This window comes from Drosophila kikkawai, chromosome X (assembly GCF_030179895.1).
Source record: "Drosophila kikkawai strain 14028-0561.14 chromosome X, DkikHiC1v2, whole genome shotgun sequence".
Lineage (NCBI taxonomy): Eukaryota > Metazoa > Arthropoda > Insecta > Diptera > Drosophilidae > Drosophila > Drosophila kikkawai.
The window spans coordinates 17396113-17412230 of NC_091733.1; the positions used below are offsets into that span (position 1 = coordinate 17396113).

The following is a 16118-nucleotide window of genomic DNA, read 5'->3' on the forward strand; positions in this document are numbered from 1 at the left end:
AATTAATCACACAATTACTATTGAAAGAGGTTATATATTTAAGCAATTTTCTATACAATTTTCTATATAATATCCATAAAAATAAAATTTTGTTTTATTATCAGAAATGGCTGTATAACTTAATTCTCTTTAAAATGTTAGTGTGCAAGCATTCGGTTTTCTATTCTTGGAAAAATAAATAACAATAACAACATATTAAAATATTAAATTATTATTTTTATTATAAGAAATTCCTGTCTAACTAACTTTTCTTTAAACAAAAAATGTTGATTAATAATTGATCTTAGACAAGGGGTTTTCAAGTAAGTTTTCCCTTATAAAATATTCTCAATTTAAGCTTTCAAATTTTATTGCCAGATCGTTTTGCTTTTAACCGATTTGTCAAACGATCACACTGACCGCTCGTGTAACCAGTTTTTTAATATGGAAAAGGTCACACAAATATGCGATCCAGTGTAAATCGGGTATGACCGTTTTGGCTTTCACCTGCCACCTGTGGCGTTTATCGATCTGCGACACGGTCACACTGGCCACTGAATTCAATTCCAGTTTCAGCTCCAATAAGGCCATCGTATCGTTGGGTAAATAACCAGTTTGAGAGTTTACTGCGACTGTTCGGACGGAAACAAGTACCAGCGCGCTTTCGTCGCTATCCCCAAATGCAGTAACCTGTTGTTTTTTGTTGTTTTTGATAATTGTGGAAAGTGAAAAACGGAATACCAAGTTAGATACACACAAATCAGGCTCAATTTTAAAATCGTAAACTTATTCAAAACACAATTCGCTTGAGTGTAATGTAATGTGTGCAGTGCAACAAGTGTTTTCCTTCGTTTTCTACTAGTATATGTGCCCGAGTGGAAATTCAACCAACTAAGGTAAATATACATGGCTTTGGTAGTTTTCCTCTCGCCCATACAATTCAAACGGAAAACTAAAATAAAAACTGGTGCCATAAATGCAACATATAATACAAATAAATAAAATATAATAAAACACACCTATGCCAGTTCTGAGATTAGTGGAATGTGGTAAGAATGTGGCTGCTGCCACTGATGATGTGGAACGGAACTGTTGTTTATCGTTTTGGTGCTGAAAAAATGTTGAACAAACCACTAAAAGTGGCAACACGATTTTAAACTATTCGTGTGTATGCATTTTTACATTATAAAAGTGCTCCAAATCTATCCTCGAATTACGCATCGGGGCCAGTGCAATCGGGAAATGATACGAACGATATGATAATAATAATAAAATTGGGTTGGTACGAGCTTAATAATGCCCAACAAAAACTTTCAAACTTGTCACCCGTTTTGTGTGTGTTTGCAATCGTTTTGTTGGGCGTTACATGACCCCAAAAAGAGTCGAATACCTGTTGACACAGAACCCGGTTCTCGATAATATTTTCTATATATTATCTGCGCGACTCTTGGTATGTGTGTTTGATCATCGTCTAGAGCTGATTTTCGGTGACCTCAAATTGGTGCAAACTAATTAAGATCGAGCGGCATGCCTGTTAATATGGCTTAAATACAGTTTAAACTTACAGAAATATTTCATTTAAATATTAGATAATAGATAAAACCCTCGAGAGTCGTTATAATATCGAAATTTGTGCTAATTGTGACATTTTAACCGGCATTTAGGACCCTCTGACTGGTGTATATGTTTATATTTGGATCTTGAGTCTGTAAATATGGCTTAAATACAGTTTAAACTTACAGAAATATTTTATTTAAATATTAAATAATATATAAAGCCCTCGAGAGTCGTAATTAAATCGAAATTTGTGCTTATTGTGACATTTTAACCGGCAGTTAAAACCTCCTAACTGGTGTATATGTTTATATTTGGATTTTGAGGCACTCCCGGAGCTCTCAAAATGGATGCAGCCAATCACACTGCTGACGAGGCGCCGAAGGAGAATGAGGAGAACGACAATGATGCCCAGGATACCCAGGGATTATCCTTTTGCTTCATTCGGGTGAGTGTGGAGATCAATCATAGATGTAAGAATACTTATTGGTCCCTTAAAGATCATCTTTGCTAGTTTTTGTTTTGAAATAAGTTTTAAATGTTGCTTTGCTCGTTTTTTATTTATTTTTATATTTCTTAAAAATTTGTTATATTTCTTCAATTTATATATTGTATATTTCTTTAATATTTACTTTGTTTCTGAATGGATATATCATTGTCTTGCAGGGCTCAGATCCCAGAGCTGCAACATGTCGAAGTAAACTGCAAAACAGACGCTGCAAATTAAACCAAGAAATAAATAAAGAACTTCGCCTACGCGCTGGGGCTGAAAATTTATACAAGGTCTGTATGAGTGGGAATAGATTTTGCAGGGTGAATTCCTTCATTATAATTTTTAACTAAAGTTTTTAAATTATCTAAAACTGGTCATAAGGAAAAGTTAAATAGGAAAAAAACAAAGATACTTACCCTTGTCTGTACAACCCGTTTTTACTTTAGGCCACAACAAACCGTAAGCTGCGGGACACAGTTGCCCTGGAACTGAGCTTCGTCAACTCGAATTTGCAGCTATTGAAGGAACAGTTGGCGGAATTAAATTCATCGGTGGAAATATATCAAAGCGAGAGGTGAGATAGATTCAAACTTAATAGTTACAAATATTACATTTTATTTGGATTCCCTGGCATAGTTTCAACAGTGTCATGCCTATGATACCATTGGGCCTAAAGGAAACCAAGGAGATTAACTTCATGGAACCGTTTTCGGACTTCATATTGGAGCACTATAGCGAAGAGCCCTCGATATATATGGATTCCATAGCGGATATTACAGATACCAGGCAGGTAGGTTATTTCTTTCGTTTTCCAAACATATCGCCACAATTTATTCAAGTGTGTTGTTTGGACAGGCATCGAAGACGCCATCACGTGATGGCCTCGGCGTAGCGCTGCTTTTTCGCTACTACAACCTGCTTTATTATGTGGAACGTCGCTTCTTTCCGCCCGATCGCAATATAGGAGTCTACTTCGAATGGTATGACTCTCTTACGGGCGTGCCCTCTTGCCAGCGTACGATTGCCTTCGAAAAGGCCTGTACTCTGTTCAATCTGGGTGGAATATATACACAGATCGGTGCGAGGCATGATCGCACCACCGAACGGGGACTGGATCTGGCCGTTGATAGCTTCTTGCGGGCCGCTGGCATATTCCGTCACATCTACGATACGTTTACGAATGCCCCTTCGATGGACCTGAAGCCGCAGGTCCTGGACGTACTCGTTTCTCTGATGCTCTCCCAGGCCCGAGAGTGTCTCTTTGAGAAATTGCAGCTACAAATTGAAGCGTTAGATCTTTCAGAGTCTCGTCACGTAAGTCTATATATAAATTATATATATATATATATGTATATATTCCTTGGATTATTCGCTTCTTCTACAGTTGTATCGGGACCTGGCTGGAGAGGCGGCCCAGCTGTCGTACGAGTATAATGACATGCACAAAAATATTCAAGCGAATGACACACACACCTATCTGCCAGAATGTTGGGCTGGGCTGGTGCCTTTAAAAGCCGAACTCTACAAGGGTAAGGAAGCAACAAAAAAAATATATAAAAATACTACACGAACCTGAATGGTAATTTCTATATCTACTTTGTATTATTCCAGCATTTGCCCACTATTACGAGGCCCGCAGCATAGATACCACTTCCGGTGCTGGGGCCTTGACCTGTCTGTCTAACCAAAAGAATCTGGCTGCTGCCAAATCAAAAGAATCATTTATTGGCAATGCAAGAGAAGCCCAAAGCGAGTCCACCACTTCCACGTCATCTTCTTCCATAGCAATCAAGCTCACCCACCTAAAAGAAGCAATGAATAGTAACGAAGAGGCGCAGCGATTGCAGCGCATGTGTCGCTACCTTAAGGTATGGTTATATATACATACAAATACATATCTATAAAGCTGAATTTTTATACATTTGTTGTATGTATCAGAACAAAACATCCCTGACGGAAGTGATCAAGGAATCGCTGTACAAAACCCAAGAGGAGTACGAGAAATTCAAAGTGCAGGCTTCGGCCAATAACATAGAAGAGTGCTACGATCTGTTAGATCAAGTGGTTGAGGGTAATTATTTATATATTGATTTAATATATATTTTTATTTTCTAATTGTTTTCCCTATACATAGCTTCTTCAAAGTTTACGTTATCATTGACTGGGCCCGAATTCACATCGTACAAAGTCGAGGATCCATTCAAGGGCCTGGGACCCATAGCGATATTCTCGGCAAGACGCCACTGGACAGCGCCGCGTTGTGTCCGCCTACAAAAGGGTTCCGCATCCCTGTCTACGTCCTCCATATATCACGATGCCTCCAGCACATTTAACACAGCCGAGCACAGTGGCTTTAAGGAAGAGTTTGAAAACTTTGGCTTTCATGTGCGCGGCGATGCGCCAGTGATCATTGCCCACGTGGAGATTAATTCTCTAGCCGATGTAAGTTGATGGGCTTTGTCTTAGAACAACTTCTTTATTAATTCTTAATTTATTAATTTTATTAATTAATTAATTAAATGCAGCTTGGTGGCATCAAGGAGGGTGATTTTATAGTCGAAATAGCTGCCATGGATGTCAAGTGGTACTCACACCAGCAGGTCGTTCAGCTAATACAGTCTTGTGGCTCTGCACTTGAATTAAAAGTCATAACGCCCATGGATCGCAATTACTTGAAGGTTTTTAATACTCGATTAATATTATAGAAATCAGATATAAAAATATGGTTATTTTAACCTGCAGCCGCTGTCGTCGAAGGGCTCAATATCAACGCTATCAGCCGCCAGCTCTTCGGGTATCTCATCATCCGGCTCCCCAAGTCCCACGAGCACGGCCACAAAGCCGAAGCTCCAGCTGAAGAACGCCAATAAGGCACGACTCGTGGGCAGCGTGTCGTCTCGATCATGGAATCCCTTTCGTCGCACGCCAAGCTTAGCTAAAATATTCTAGGACATACACACACGCATGTGTCATGAGGCCTTAATTACATTTTTTATTGAGTTCAACTCTCCAGAGGATAGTGAAATATATTGTAAAAGATATATATATATATTTTTTTATAAAAAGACCAGATCAACCAGCTCATTATATCAATGTCCCCGCCATGGCTCACTTTATTTCTAATATTTTCTATTCTTAAGACTAATATTTTTATTTATTTTTGTGCATCATACAAAATACATATATGTTATGTGCATTTCGCCACCGCAAAAAGAAACTAAGGAAAGCTAGTTGAATGGTTAGTTTTCCATCTTCTGTTTTTAACTTTTAAAATTCTTAAATATGTATGAACCAGCCGAGCCTTAATGATATTTTAAATTATTTGTAAATAGTAAAATATATATATAATTATTTTTGAAACATACAACAATTGTATTCCATCTGGGGTGGTTTTTCGGCATCAGCGATGATTATTTAGAGATGCCTTCGACTCCCAAACCTTTCAGAAATTTGAGGTTCTTAAAATATCTAAATTATACAAAAAAACGCAATTTTAAAGATGCTTTCTGATTATTGCTGGTTTATTTGAATTGCGGGCGACGACATAAAGAATTGGGAAACTTTAAATAAAAATTGGATTTATTTATATAAAGACATGTCAATGCAGGGAATACTTTTATTGAAATATTGTTTTCGAACCGATTCTTTGACATTTATTGGTACTATTGACTATTTATCGAAATGTATCCTTTCACTCTTAGTTTCGTCGGGCCGGACAGTTAAAAACGTATTCTTTATCTCGGCAAGTCCTACTTTCTCGATCGAACCACTCTGTTGATGGGCACATTTGGCGCTTGGGTCGATTTTTCGTGCACACATAATAGCGACGACAGTGTCTAGCGTCTGTCAGGATTACTCCATCATCGATTCCACGACAATCATCCGAAGATCTCAATACATCAATAGTATTTGCTGGTGCCACACGAACACGAGGCTTTCTTGTTGTTGGAGGTAAAAATTCTTCTTCATCTAAGTCCAGCAATGCCACATGACCACGAGGTGTTACAGGGTGTTCTTCTTCAAGTTGTTGATCCTCAAGTTGTTTATCTACAAGTTGTTGTAGTGCAGTTTGTTGCGTTTCAGCCAGTTTTTGTAGTGCAAGTTGTTGTTCTGCAAGTTGTTGCTGTGCAAGCTTTTGTTCTGCTAGTTGGTGTTGTGCAAGTTGTTGCAGTAAAAGTTGCTCTAGTACAAGTTGTAGTGGTTGTTGTTGTGGTTGTTGTTGTGGTTCTTGTTGCGGTTCTGGTTGAAATTGTTCTTGTAGTTCTGGTGGGAGTAGCTGTTGTGGTCGTTGTTGGGGACGTTGTAGTAGAAATAGATTTTTTTTAGTAGTTGTTTTAAGAGTTGTACACGTGGTTGTTGAACAGGTGGTTGTTGTACAGGTGGTTGTTGTACAGGTCGTCGTGGTGCAAGTTGTTGTTGTACAGGTGGTTGTTGTACAGGTCGTTGTTGTACAGGTCGTCGTGGTGCAAGTTGTTGTTGTGCAGGTCGTTGTTGTACAGGTGGTTGTTGTACAGGTGGTTGTTGTACAGGTCGTTGTTGTACAGGTGGTTGTTGTACAGGTGGTTGTTGTACATGTGGTTGTTGTACAGGTCGTTGTTGTACAGGTCGTTGTTGTACAGGTGGTTGTTGTACAGGTGGTTGTTGTACATGTGGTTGTTGTACAGGTGGTTGTTGTACAGGTGGTTGTTGTACAGGTCGTTGTTGTACAGGTCGTTGTTGTACAGGTCGTTGTTGTACAGGTCGTTGTTGTACAGGTGGTTGTAGTACAGGTGGTTGTTGTACAGGTGGTTGTTGTACAGGTCGTCGTAGTGCACGTTGTTGTTGTGCAGGTCGTTGTTGTACAGGTCGTTGTTGTGCAAGTTGTTGTTGTACAGGTCGTTGTTGTACAGGTGGTTGTTGTACAGGTGGTTGTTGTACAGGTCGTTGTTGTACAGGTCGTTGTTGTACAGGTCGTCGTGGTGCAAGTTGTTGTTGTACAGGTGGTTGTTGTACAGGTGGTTGTTGTACAGGTGGTTGTTGTACAGGTCGTTGTTGTACAGGTCGTTGTTGTACAGGTCGTCGTGGTGCAAGTTGTTGTTGTACAGGTGGTTGTTGTACAGGTGGTTGTTGTACAGGTCGTTGTTGTACAGGTCGTGGTAGTGCACGTTGTAGTTGTGCAGGTGGTTGTTGTACAGGTGGTTGTTGTACAGGTCGTTGTTGTACAGGTGGTTGTTGTACAGGTGGTTGTTGTACAGGTGGTTGTTGTACAGGTCGTTGTTGTACAGGTCGTGGTAGTGCACGTTGTAGTTGTGCAGGTGGTTGTTGTACAGGTCGTTGTTGTACAGATCGTTGTTGTACAGGTCGTCGTAGTGCACGTTGTTGTTGTGCAGGTCGTTGTTGTACAGGTCGTTGTTGTACAGGTCGTTGTTGTGCAAGTTGTTGTTGTACAGGTCGTCGTGGTGCTGGTTGTTGTTGAACCGATCGTTGTTGTAGACGGTGTTGTAGCAGCGATGGTGTCAATTGTAATTGGGCTTTGCTTTGCATTTTCAGTCTTTAGCTGCTGTATTATTGGAGGTTTATTAGGTGTGTTCGCGACTGCTGAAAGCTCGCCAGAATCAGATTGCTCTATTTGGGACCCGCTACGATCTCCGTTAAAACATTTAACGAAACTGGGTAAATTGCAAGTTTGGGTTTTGGGGTCGAAGTAGAGACCTCGAGTACACTCTCGTCGGAGGGCCTTGCCACGCAGGCAAACATAGAAGCTTGAGCAACTCTCCGGGTCCGCAAACGAAATGCCATTAAAAATCTCCGCACACTCGGGGCTATTGGCTGAGGCTAATGTTACCAGTGAACATATTGTGACCACGAGCGTCAGCCACACAACGTTGTCTGGTGAGAATAGATGAGAAAACATTATTTTATCTCTGATAGTAATTTCACAACAGTCCTTGACTACAGAGCCACAAAAAAAAAAAAAGACACGAAAGAATTTCTTTTAATCCATGTTGGTGATCCTGATTAAGGACACTTTTTGTGTGTGTTTTTTTTTAGAATCCTTTTTGCTCAAATCGTTGAAAATATCAAATTTTAACAAACTAAAGAACGGCAAATATTTACGTACAAACTTTCATTGTAGAAAAGGACCGAGACTTACGCTGCAATACGAAAAATTTCTGCATATGGCCTGTTTTTATAGACAAAACTGCGAGATCTTGTTATCTCCTTTTGCCAGGGGTACATTAGCCACTCGAGACAGACATGTCTGAAGCGTACAACATCTGCGCGTGCATGGAAAATTGTTTCTTTTTCCCCTTTTCCTCAGGCAATTAGGAAATTGGAAGGGCAAAAATTGTTAAAAAATTATATGCATATACATAGTATATAATTTTAATCTGCATATAGTTTTCCCTCATTGTTAAGCAATTTTAAAATGTACGACCGGGATTCAGCGATTCGTTTATTAAGTCACTTGCTTCTCCAACAGGAAGACAGTGAGACTGAAGAAGATAGCAAGACAATTAGAAAGAGAGACTTGAAAGCTATTACTCAAAAAACTGTTTAATATTTCACATTACCTTCAACCCACTCCAATATCCGTTAAGGAAAGATCTGAAATTCTATTTTCAAATGAATTCAGCGATATGTTTAATGTAAATGTTAACATATTTACGCATTTTACTCCAAATTTAGTAATTATAATATGTATCTTAAACATAGAATTTGTGGGAAACATATTGGTATTTCGCGATGGTTTATAGATGAGAGTGAGTAAGAGTGAATTTGTGTGTTGATTGTGGTATGTAGTTTGCAGACTGCTCCGATTCCTTTTTGAGATTTTTTGAAGAGGCCAACAGTTTGCATTCAAATACAGTCGTCGCTACTCCATGCACCATCCTGCACGATGCATATTCATTCGGAGGGAGTGAGATCGCCTTCTGGTTCGTTTTCATTGAGAATTTGCGAAAGCAAATCGTAGAGCGGCTCAAGGATCTTTTTGGCGCCAGCATTTGTGAGATTTTTGTAGTCAAACATATCGTGATGACTTATGCTACCGTCGCTCTGCACCAAGCCCTTGTCAATGGCCACGGTCTGGACACGATTCAGTTTCTTGGTCATTTCATTGATCAATTCATTAATGCTGGCGTTCTTCTCGCGCAGCTTATTGGGCAGCTGTCCGCGTGGCAGTAGTGACTGTGAAAATGTTGCAAATTATTATTACATATATGTATGTATGTACATACTGTCGCATTACATTTGCAATTCAAGGGTCACTTACCGGCAGCAGGATATAGGCGTTTGGAAGCTTTTGGCGTATTTTCGAGACATTTGCGAGAACACCTTCTGCCACCTCGTTGGCACTGTTATTTACATTGTTGGTGCCGACGTGCAAGACAACTATTTTCGGATTAACGTTGTCAAGAGCTCCATTTTCGATGCGCCAAAGTACATGCTCTGTGCAGTCATCACGTATGCTGAAGTTAAGGCAGTGCAGCGGAGCAAAATACTTATTCCACGCCTCGCCGTCTTGCAGTGTCTCGAAAATGCAGTCGCCCAGAAATATGACGTCAGGGTCTTTTTCACGGCAATCGGACAGAAACCGGCGATGTATACTGTGCCACCGGTTGTCGCCATCTTCATCAAGCACAGGCGTGGGCAACACACAGGGATTCATTTTGCAATGTTTGGGTATTTAGCATTCGAAGATGTGCGGCATTGGCTCTGTGGATTCGTCTCTTTAGAAATTTGGAGCCGTGCGGTTTTTCTTGTGGATTTATCTTAGCGGGTACATGTAAACAAAAAAATAAAGTAATAATTAACTTTAACAACTGCGTCCTCTTTCAAGCTCTGCCAACTCGTTTTAAAGTGGTTATCGATTCCTAAACCGCCGTTATTGCGACAATATGTCAATCGATATCTAAAAATGCAGAAATAGGCGCTTTCATTGTCATCAACTCTACATTTTTGCTATTTTTTATGATTGATTAAATAAATTGTAAGAGCCGAATATAATATTTAAATTTTAAATCCGATGTGGCTTGTAAAACCGTTAGTTTTCCACCAAAATCGAATGCAGTCTTATCAAATTTAAATTAGTGATGGCAAAATTGTACTGACTTTAATGTAAAAGCACACAGTACGAGGTAGATAGTACTTTTCGGCGTTTTTTTTGGCTTTTGCAATTGTTTTTATTACTTGTTCGTTGTTGTGATATCGATAGCGAAGCAACGCCAGTGGGAATACGCATTTTAAAGGTGCGCAGCGATAGGTTAAAGGTCTATCGACTCTGGGCACGTATCGTCATATTGTTCCAACCCGTTTTTGTCAGGAGATTCCGATTCCGTATTGATATTTGTCTTACCTGTTTCGTGGCATACAAGGACTTTCTTTACAAGGTTGGATATTCGGTGATTAGGTGCATATTTAAATAAGACGTAGTATCAAAGTCCCATGACACGAAAACCGCTAAGTAAACATAGGAATTAGCAAACATCCCCCCAGCTACACAATGTAATGTCAAGTGTTTTTGTGCATACATACCTATATACATACATACATAAGTACATATATAAATAGGTTCATTTTAAACGGCGCTTCGAGTCGCAGTTGTATTTACATATCTACATATGTACAGCGTTTTGTGTGATTTAACGAATCGCGATAAGTTTCCACTGCAACGGCGATGTATGTAAATGTTTTCATTAAATGAATATTTCACAATCATTTTGATTCTTTCAGGTGTAAAAGTCAAAAGCTTAGAAGGTTAGAGAGCAAATAATAATAATAACAAATAAAGCGGTACATATACATATGTACACATATATATTAATTTAATTAGCAACTTGTTGAGAGCCAGAAAAAACCCAAGAAATTGTTTCAAGTATTTTAACTTTGCGACTTTGTAAGATCTGAAAGGTTCTTGAATGGTACAATACAATATCTATTGGAACTTACCTGTACCCGTACCCGTACCTGTACCTGTACCTTTCTAAACCCTTGCAACGCAGTAAGCCTCCTTCAAAGTCATTGTCAAAATGAAACAGTTGTCAGTCTGCTAGAGCCTAAATTTCATATACATCGAACTTGTGGTAGCTTCAGATCAATTTTACTCTTAGGTTTGTGTGTGTGGCTTTGCTTCCAACAAAAAGCAATAAATTCGAGTTAAAAATAAGATCCTTCCCCTGTTGCAGTTTGAACCAATAGCACAGGAGAGCAGCAGCAACCGCTTTGCGTTACCATCCTGGCTTGACAATGGAAGTGCCGCAGCAAGTACCGGCGTCAGAGCTTCCCAGTACATCATCGTCCAGCACTGTGGCCTCATCCACATCCAACGTTAACTACGACAAAATCGTGTGGACTGGAGGCGACATAACGGAAGCCATGTCCGAGGAGGAGCCTTCTACAAGTCAATTACGACAGATTGCCAGTGATTCGGCAGAGGCAAACCCATCTACAACATCATATTCGTTCACGGGAAAAGATTTAAAATCTAGCAATGCCTCTGACACTGGGTCCAACCCGAATGGCACCACTACTAACTCGGAGGGCGCCGAGAGCAAGGATAAGAATGCGGACCAGAACGAGGAGTCCCTCTACGAGTGCAACATATGTCTGGATACGGCAAAGGATGCGGTGGTGAGCATGTGCGGCCATTTGTTCTGCTGGCCATGTCTGCACCAGTGGCTCCTGACACGGCCCAATCGCAAGCTCTGCCCCGTGTGTAAAGCGGCTGTCGATAAGGATAAGGTTATACCGCTCTATGGCCGAAACAGCACTCGCCAAGAAGATCCTCGGTAAGGCCAACACTGATTGCCATCATTGAGAGTGTCGAATCTAATACAATAATTCCATTATTATTTTGCAGCAACAAAGTTCCACCACGTCCCCCCGGCCACAGGACAGAGCCAGAGCCTGCCCCTGGCTTTCCAGGATTTGGATTCGGTGATGGTTTCCACATGTCATTCGGCATTGGTGCCTTCCCCTTTGGCTTCATAACTTCTTCGCTTAACTTTGGAGAACCACGTCCGGCTGGTAAGAGATTCCTTCACTTCCTTTTCTGTAATCCGAAGGATACAGATGAGTAATGACCGTGTTTTTTTTTTCTCTCATCCCCAGCTGCCAATCGTGGCACAACGCAATACGAGGACGAGCAAACCCTTTCGAAACTGTTTCTTTATTTGGCCTTTCTGTGCATCGGATGGCTGCTATTTGCATAGCTAGTGGCTGACGCGGCGCTAGACGTCTCGTAAATAGCAATAATCAATATGGAAATCTGATATATGCAAAGCGGACGGGTGGACCGTCTTGTCTAATTTCTGTCATGCAAGTCGTTGTTGATTTTTGGGAAAGAAAATAAGAACTAATTTTTACATATACTTCAAAATGATGGATGATGATGATCGATCTACCCTGATCATATTTTATTTGGCTGGCTATATAGTTCGTTTGTAAATTTTGAAACACCGAAAAATGCAAATTTTGGAGCCTCTCATTGCAAAACCCACAAAATTGTAAAATTCAAATTCTCGGATTACATACAGATTTGTGTTCGAAAATGTGTTACCAAAATTTCAAATACATATATATATATATAAATTGAAAATGAAACAAGTGCTGGCTTATTAAGCTTTTTTTTTAATTCATCAAAAGGTTCCAGTGCCGGTCCAAAGTCTATTTTGCCGCTCGTTACCCATCCGTCATGCTTATTTTCTGGTCTTCTAGATAATTCCCTGTGTAAATTTGTCCGTCTGTCATATATCTAATTTACCAGAACGACAAAAAGAGGAATTCCTCAAGAATTCTCAAGGAACTTCTTAGGGAATTCTGCAGGTAATACCTAAGGAAGTCCTCAGGAACTTTGATTTCTCGACTTCATAGTCATGCACTGAACAAATTCCTTCCGAAAATCCTCAAGAATTCCTTCCAAAATGGCTTAAATCCTTGGGAATTCCTGATGAATTCCTCAGGATTGATACTGAAGGGAGATTACTGCAATTTCCACAATGATGCCGTGTCTTCATGTGCTTTTCATGTGCATTTCATGCATACATATGTACATACATATAATTTAGGGTAGTGCTACGCATACATAAACAAAATGTAACTAGGATTTTAGATTAGGATTAGATCGTGTCGCTTTCAGGAATATTACTAGCTTCATTATTAATATTTTCGTGATCACTTTCATTATTATCACGACTAGCATTTGGGGCGGCGTCACTGTTAACAACAGCAATTGAACTTGAATCCGCTGCTGCAGCTGCTCGGGATCTCGACTCGCTGCCAGCGGCATGATGCAAGCTGGCCAGTATTCGAATCATTATCTGGGCAGGTACGGTTATGGTATCTCGCGTCTCCACCAGCATAATCTCGTTGCTTTTGATCAACTAAAGAGATAGAGAGAGAGAGTGGAAAAGTACACAAAACAATAAATAATCAAATAATCTGGGCAATTACTTACCCCGGCGCACTCCACCTCATCAAAGAGGGGCTCCGCCGCTATCGGCGCCCACAATTTCACATTGTAGTCAATGCCAGAGCTAAGCAGGTAGGGCAATCTGGGATGCGGCTGCACTCGATTGACCACACGGTTATCAGCCAGCAGAGTCTTGACCACCTTGCCCGTTGCCCGGTTCCAAACGAATATGTGACCGCAATCGGAACCGGACATTATAAAGTCATCGCCCCAAAAGCTGGCACCCTTCACCATGGTCCTGGAGTTCCGGTGGCCACTGAAGGACATCTTCACGTAATCGAATTTCTTGATGGGAAACTGCTGGGCCGTCTCCCCTTCGCTCTTTGGAAGATCTGCGAAATAGGAAATATATGTAATGTGTCCAGTCTTAGATCCTTGCTCCTCCACACCCTCGCTTACCATCATTGCTTGCCGAGCGGGATGGAGGGCTGCTGCTCGGCCTTTGCCCGCTGCCGTCGCCTGTGGCTGCAGACGCATTTGCCATGGTGCGGAAAACTGCATTTTGCCATGACCTGGGACCAGTACGATGGCCATTACTACTAACTGCGGATGCTGCACTTCCCGGTGCCTGGGTTCCTGGTGCTTCCGGCTGTGCTGCCATAGAAGAGGCCTGCTGACGCCTTTGACTGGGCGAGTTAAGCAGGCGAAATATTTCGTCGCTGAGACGGCTCAAGACACCGGGCTCCAGAGCGGGACGAGCCTGGCCGATGTTGGTCTGGTTAACGCCCTGCACTCCCGTCGATAGTTGCGAGTTGGGCCCGGTGTCCGACCAATCACCCCGAAACCGGAGCCTTGGCATTTGCGGTTCCGGATCATCGTCGCGTCGCATCTTTGGTGTGTAGCATCCGCTCTTCAGCAGCTCGGCATCGCTATAGCCGGGATGCCTCAGATCGAACAGATACAGCTGCTCCATGGAGTAGCTGACCAGGAGCTCGGACTCGTCCGGACTAAACTTGACGCATGTGGGACGATAGTGACGACGCGTATACTCCATGGGTATGGGATACGCCTTATAGGGCATCATCGTGGAGCTGTCCGATGCCCCTCCTCCTCCTCCTCCTCCGGCTAGCATGCGCCTGTCGTAGAGACGAACTATCGAATCGGAACAGCCAATGGCCACTGTATGGTGGCTGATGGGAGCCACATCCATGGCCGTTACGGCACAGGGTGCCGTTATGAATATATGCTTCTGGCAGACGCGCTCGGAGCAACTGGAGGACACGCGTAGATCAAAGCAGCGGACTGTGGCATCCTCGCCGCAGCTGAGGAAGCTGCGCGGAGTATCGGGCAGTGGCAGGACATCGAAGGTGCTACCAAACTTATGGCAGTCAAAGGTATTGGTAGTGCGCTCATTTTCACCGACCAGACAACAGTCGTCCGCCTTCTCGCTGCTCCTCCTGCTGGCGGATTGACGGTATTCGGTGAGGAACTCTGTGTGCATGACTAGACCCTCGCCGGAGCAGGAGACAATGGCACTGTCGTTGGTGTGCGGCATGAAACGGGCACTAAAGATGTGATGCTTGTGCTGGGTCTTGCTCCTAGCCAGCACCCGCCCGCTGTGGGCATCGGTGACCACCAAATGGTTGTCATCGGAGCCCGAGACGATAAGCGTGCCACTGGCGTTCCAATTAACCGTGTTCACGCATCCATTATGGACATACAGGGTCTGCAGCAATCCCAGTCGCTGCACAAAGCTCAGCGAGTCTGCGGAACGGAATAAAATCGAATTTAGTTCATTTTTGCATAGCACCGACGGACGTCCTACTTTTGCAGCTGGCCTGCAGGTTGCTTTGGGCCTCGCTGGCCCTGCTGTACGGATAGTCCTCGAGGCATTGGTGCACACTACGGCGCAGTTGCGTCGCTATTCTTTTATTATCGCCCATCGTCTGAGGTCGTAGTCGTGGTCACAGCAACTGCCGACCAAAGCTGCAAGTGTGTAGTATATAAATATGTAGTATGCACTTGTAGTTGAAATCTCAGATATAAATAAAATATGGCCAAGGTGCACGGCAGTTGAGCGGAATAATAATAAAAGCGAACGATTACCGGGGTGGCGCTAATTACCCTTGTCCTAGCTTAAATTATATAAATATTATTTTACAAAAAACCCGAAATCCTTGTTAAATCGCTCAATTGGCAAGGGTTTTTGCTTGGACACAGCACTGATCCGTTCTGCCACTGGTATCTGCAGCTTACCTAATTTGTATCGAAGGGATACATGGGAAAGGAGGGCACAGTTTTAGTTTTCCCGCAATATCAGCGGATTTGTGTGTTTATTTTGGGCAACCCGTCAGTGCGATTGTTATTTTAGTTATCGATATGTGGTTCGTGCGATAGTATTCACCTTGCATTGTTCACACTCCCATTTATTGTATTTTATTTTGCTTTTAAACTTATTATTAAGATTAAAGCTGCTTAAAAGCATATTAAAGAGATTGTACATACAGTTTAAACCGTTTAAAGACCTTGTTTTTTAAGCTCATTAACGGAAAATGCAAAAATATCGAATAAAGTAAATATATTTTGTTATAAAAATGTATGATTAATATTTAGACTTTGATATATTCTCTATGTTAATCTTAAATTCATTTAAATAATTAATGGTCGTCACCAAAACTATCGCTCTTTGATCGAGATCAA

General features: G+C 41.7%; 5 protein-coding genes across 8 annotated transcripts; 2 read left to right on the forward strand and 3 right to left on the reverse strand.

Annotated features, from left to right (window-relative positions):
- The first annotated feature begins 551 nt into the window (after positions 1–551).
- On the forward strand, positions 552–5343 carry Rhp (GTP-Rho-binding protein rhophilin). 2 transcript variants are annotated; one of them, XM_017162774.3, is made up of 12 exons: positions 552–875; positions 1815–1981; positions 2200–2316; positions 2473–2600; positions 2663–2816; positions 2882–3340; positions 3411–3555; positions 3638–3894; positions 3965–4097; positions 4161–4468; positions 4552–4704; positions 4769–5343. In XM_017162774.3, the coding sequence occupies exons 2-12, from the start codon at positions 1880–1882 to the stop codon at positions 4973–4975; spliced, it is 2163 nt and encodes a 720-aa protein (XP_017018263.1). In that variant the 5' UTR covers positions 552–875; positions 1815–1879; the 3' UTR covers positions 4976–5343. The 2 variants fall into 2 exon arrangements, with proteins under 2 accessions (XP_017018263.1, XP_017018265.1); XM_017162776.3 differs by having other exon boundaries at positions 1860–1981.
- Positions 5344–6244: 901 nt separating this feature from the next.
- LOC108071671 (probable serine/threonine-protein kinase clkA) lies at positions 6245–7521 on the reverse strand (the record flags this gene model as incomplete). The annotated part of the gene is made up of 1 exon (XM_017162476.2): positions 6245–7521. A coding segment is annotated over one exon (1161 nt), but the record flags the coding sequence as incomplete, so codon positions are not given.
- Positions 7522–8620: 1099 nt separating this feature from the next.
- On the reverse strand, positions 8621–9995 carry Paf-AHalpha (Platelet-activating factor acetylhydrolase alpha). Its single transcript, XM_017162523.3, has 2 exons — positions 9282–9995; positions 8621–9196 (listed from the first exon to the last, which is right to left on the reverse strand). Exons 1-2 carry the CDS (start codon positions 9675–9677, stop codon positions 8915–8917), a joined length of 678 nt encoding a protein of 225 aa, XP_017018012.1. The 5' UTR covers positions 9678–9995; the 3' UTR covers positions 8621–8914.
- Positions 9996–10258: 263 nt separating this feature from the next.
- LOC108071815 (suppression of retinal degeneration disease 1 upon overexpression 1) lies at positions 10259–12614 on the forward strand. Of its 3 annotated transcripts, none has more exons than XM_017162716.3 (4): positions 10259–10398; positions 11194–11796; positions 11868–12034; positions 12119–12614. In XM_017162716.3, exons 2-4 carry the CDS (start codon positions 11255–11257, stop codon positions 12217–12219), a joined length of 810 nt encoding a protein of 269 aa, XP_017018205.1. In that variant the 5' UTR covers positions 10259–10398; positions 11194–11254; the 3' UTR covers positions 12220–12614. The 3 variants fall into 3 exon arrangements, with proteins under 3 accessions (XP_017018205.1, XP_017018207.1, XP_017018208.1); XM_017162718.3 differs by having other exon boundaries at positions 10274–10418; XM_017162719.3 differs by lacking the exon at positions 10259–10398 and adding an exon at positions 10970–11118.
- Positions 12615–13018: 404 nt separating this feature from the next.
- LOC108071814 (DDB1- and CUL4-associated factor 6-like) lies at positions 13019–15811 on the reverse strand. Its single transcript, XM_017162715.3, has 5 exons — positions 15675–15811; positions 15244–15404; positions 13878–15182; positions 13464–13810; positions 13019–13389 (listed from the first exon to the last, which is right to left on the reverse strand). The coding sequence occupies exons 2-5, from the start codon at positions 15359–15361 to the stop codon at positions 13126–13128; spliced, it is 2034 nt and encodes a 677-aa protein (XP_017018204.1). The 5' UTR covers positions 15362–15404; positions 15675–15811; the 3' UTR covers positions 13019–13125.
- Between the last annotated feature and the right edge of the window lie 307 nt (positions 15812–16118).

Coding starts and splice junctions, on each gene's coding strand:
- Rhp (XM_017162774.3), top strand. CDS start 1,880: ATGGATGCAGCCAATCACACTGCTGACGAGGCGCCGAAGGAGAATGAG. Junction 4,098..4,160: donor GTTAGATCAAGTGGTTGAGG/GTAATTATTTAT, acceptor CCCTATACATAG/CTTCTTCAAAGTTTACGTTA. Junction 4,705..4,768: donor TGGATCGCAATTACTTGAAG/GTTTTTAATACT, acceptor TTTAACCTGCAG/CCGCTGTCGTCGAAGGGCTC.
- Paf-AHalpha (XM_017162523.3), bottom strand. CDS start 9,677: ATGAATCCCTGTGTGTTGCCCACGCCTGTGCTTGATGAAGATGGCGAC. Junction 9,197..9,281: donor ACGCCTATATCCTGCTGCCG/GTAAGTGACCCT, acceptor ACATTTTCACAG/TCACTACTGCCACGCGGACA.
- LOC108071815 (XM_017162716.3), top strand. CDS start 11,255: ATGGAAGTGCCGCAGCAAGTACCGGCGTCAGAGCTTCCCAGTACATCA. Junction 11,797..11,867: donor ACTCGCCAAGAAGATCCTCG/GTAAGGCCAACA, acceptor ATTATTTTGCAG/CAACAAAGTTCCACCACGTC. Junction 12,035..12,118: donor TGGAGAACCACGTCCGGCTG/GTAAGAGATTCC, acceptor TCTCATCCCCAG/CTGCCAATCGTGGCACAACG.
- LOC108071814 (XM_017162715.3), bottom strand. CDS start 15,361: ATGGGCGATAATAAAAGAATAGCGACGCAACTGCGCCGTAGTGTGCAC. Junction 15,183..15,243: donor CCTGCAGGCCAGCTGCAAAA/GTAGGACGTCCG, acceptor TCCGTTCCGCAG/ACTCGCTGAGCTTTGTGCAG. Junction 13,811..13,877: donor CCGCTCGGCAAGCAATGATG/GTAAGCGAGGGT, acceptor CCTATTTCGCAG/ATCTTCCAAAGAGCGAAGGG.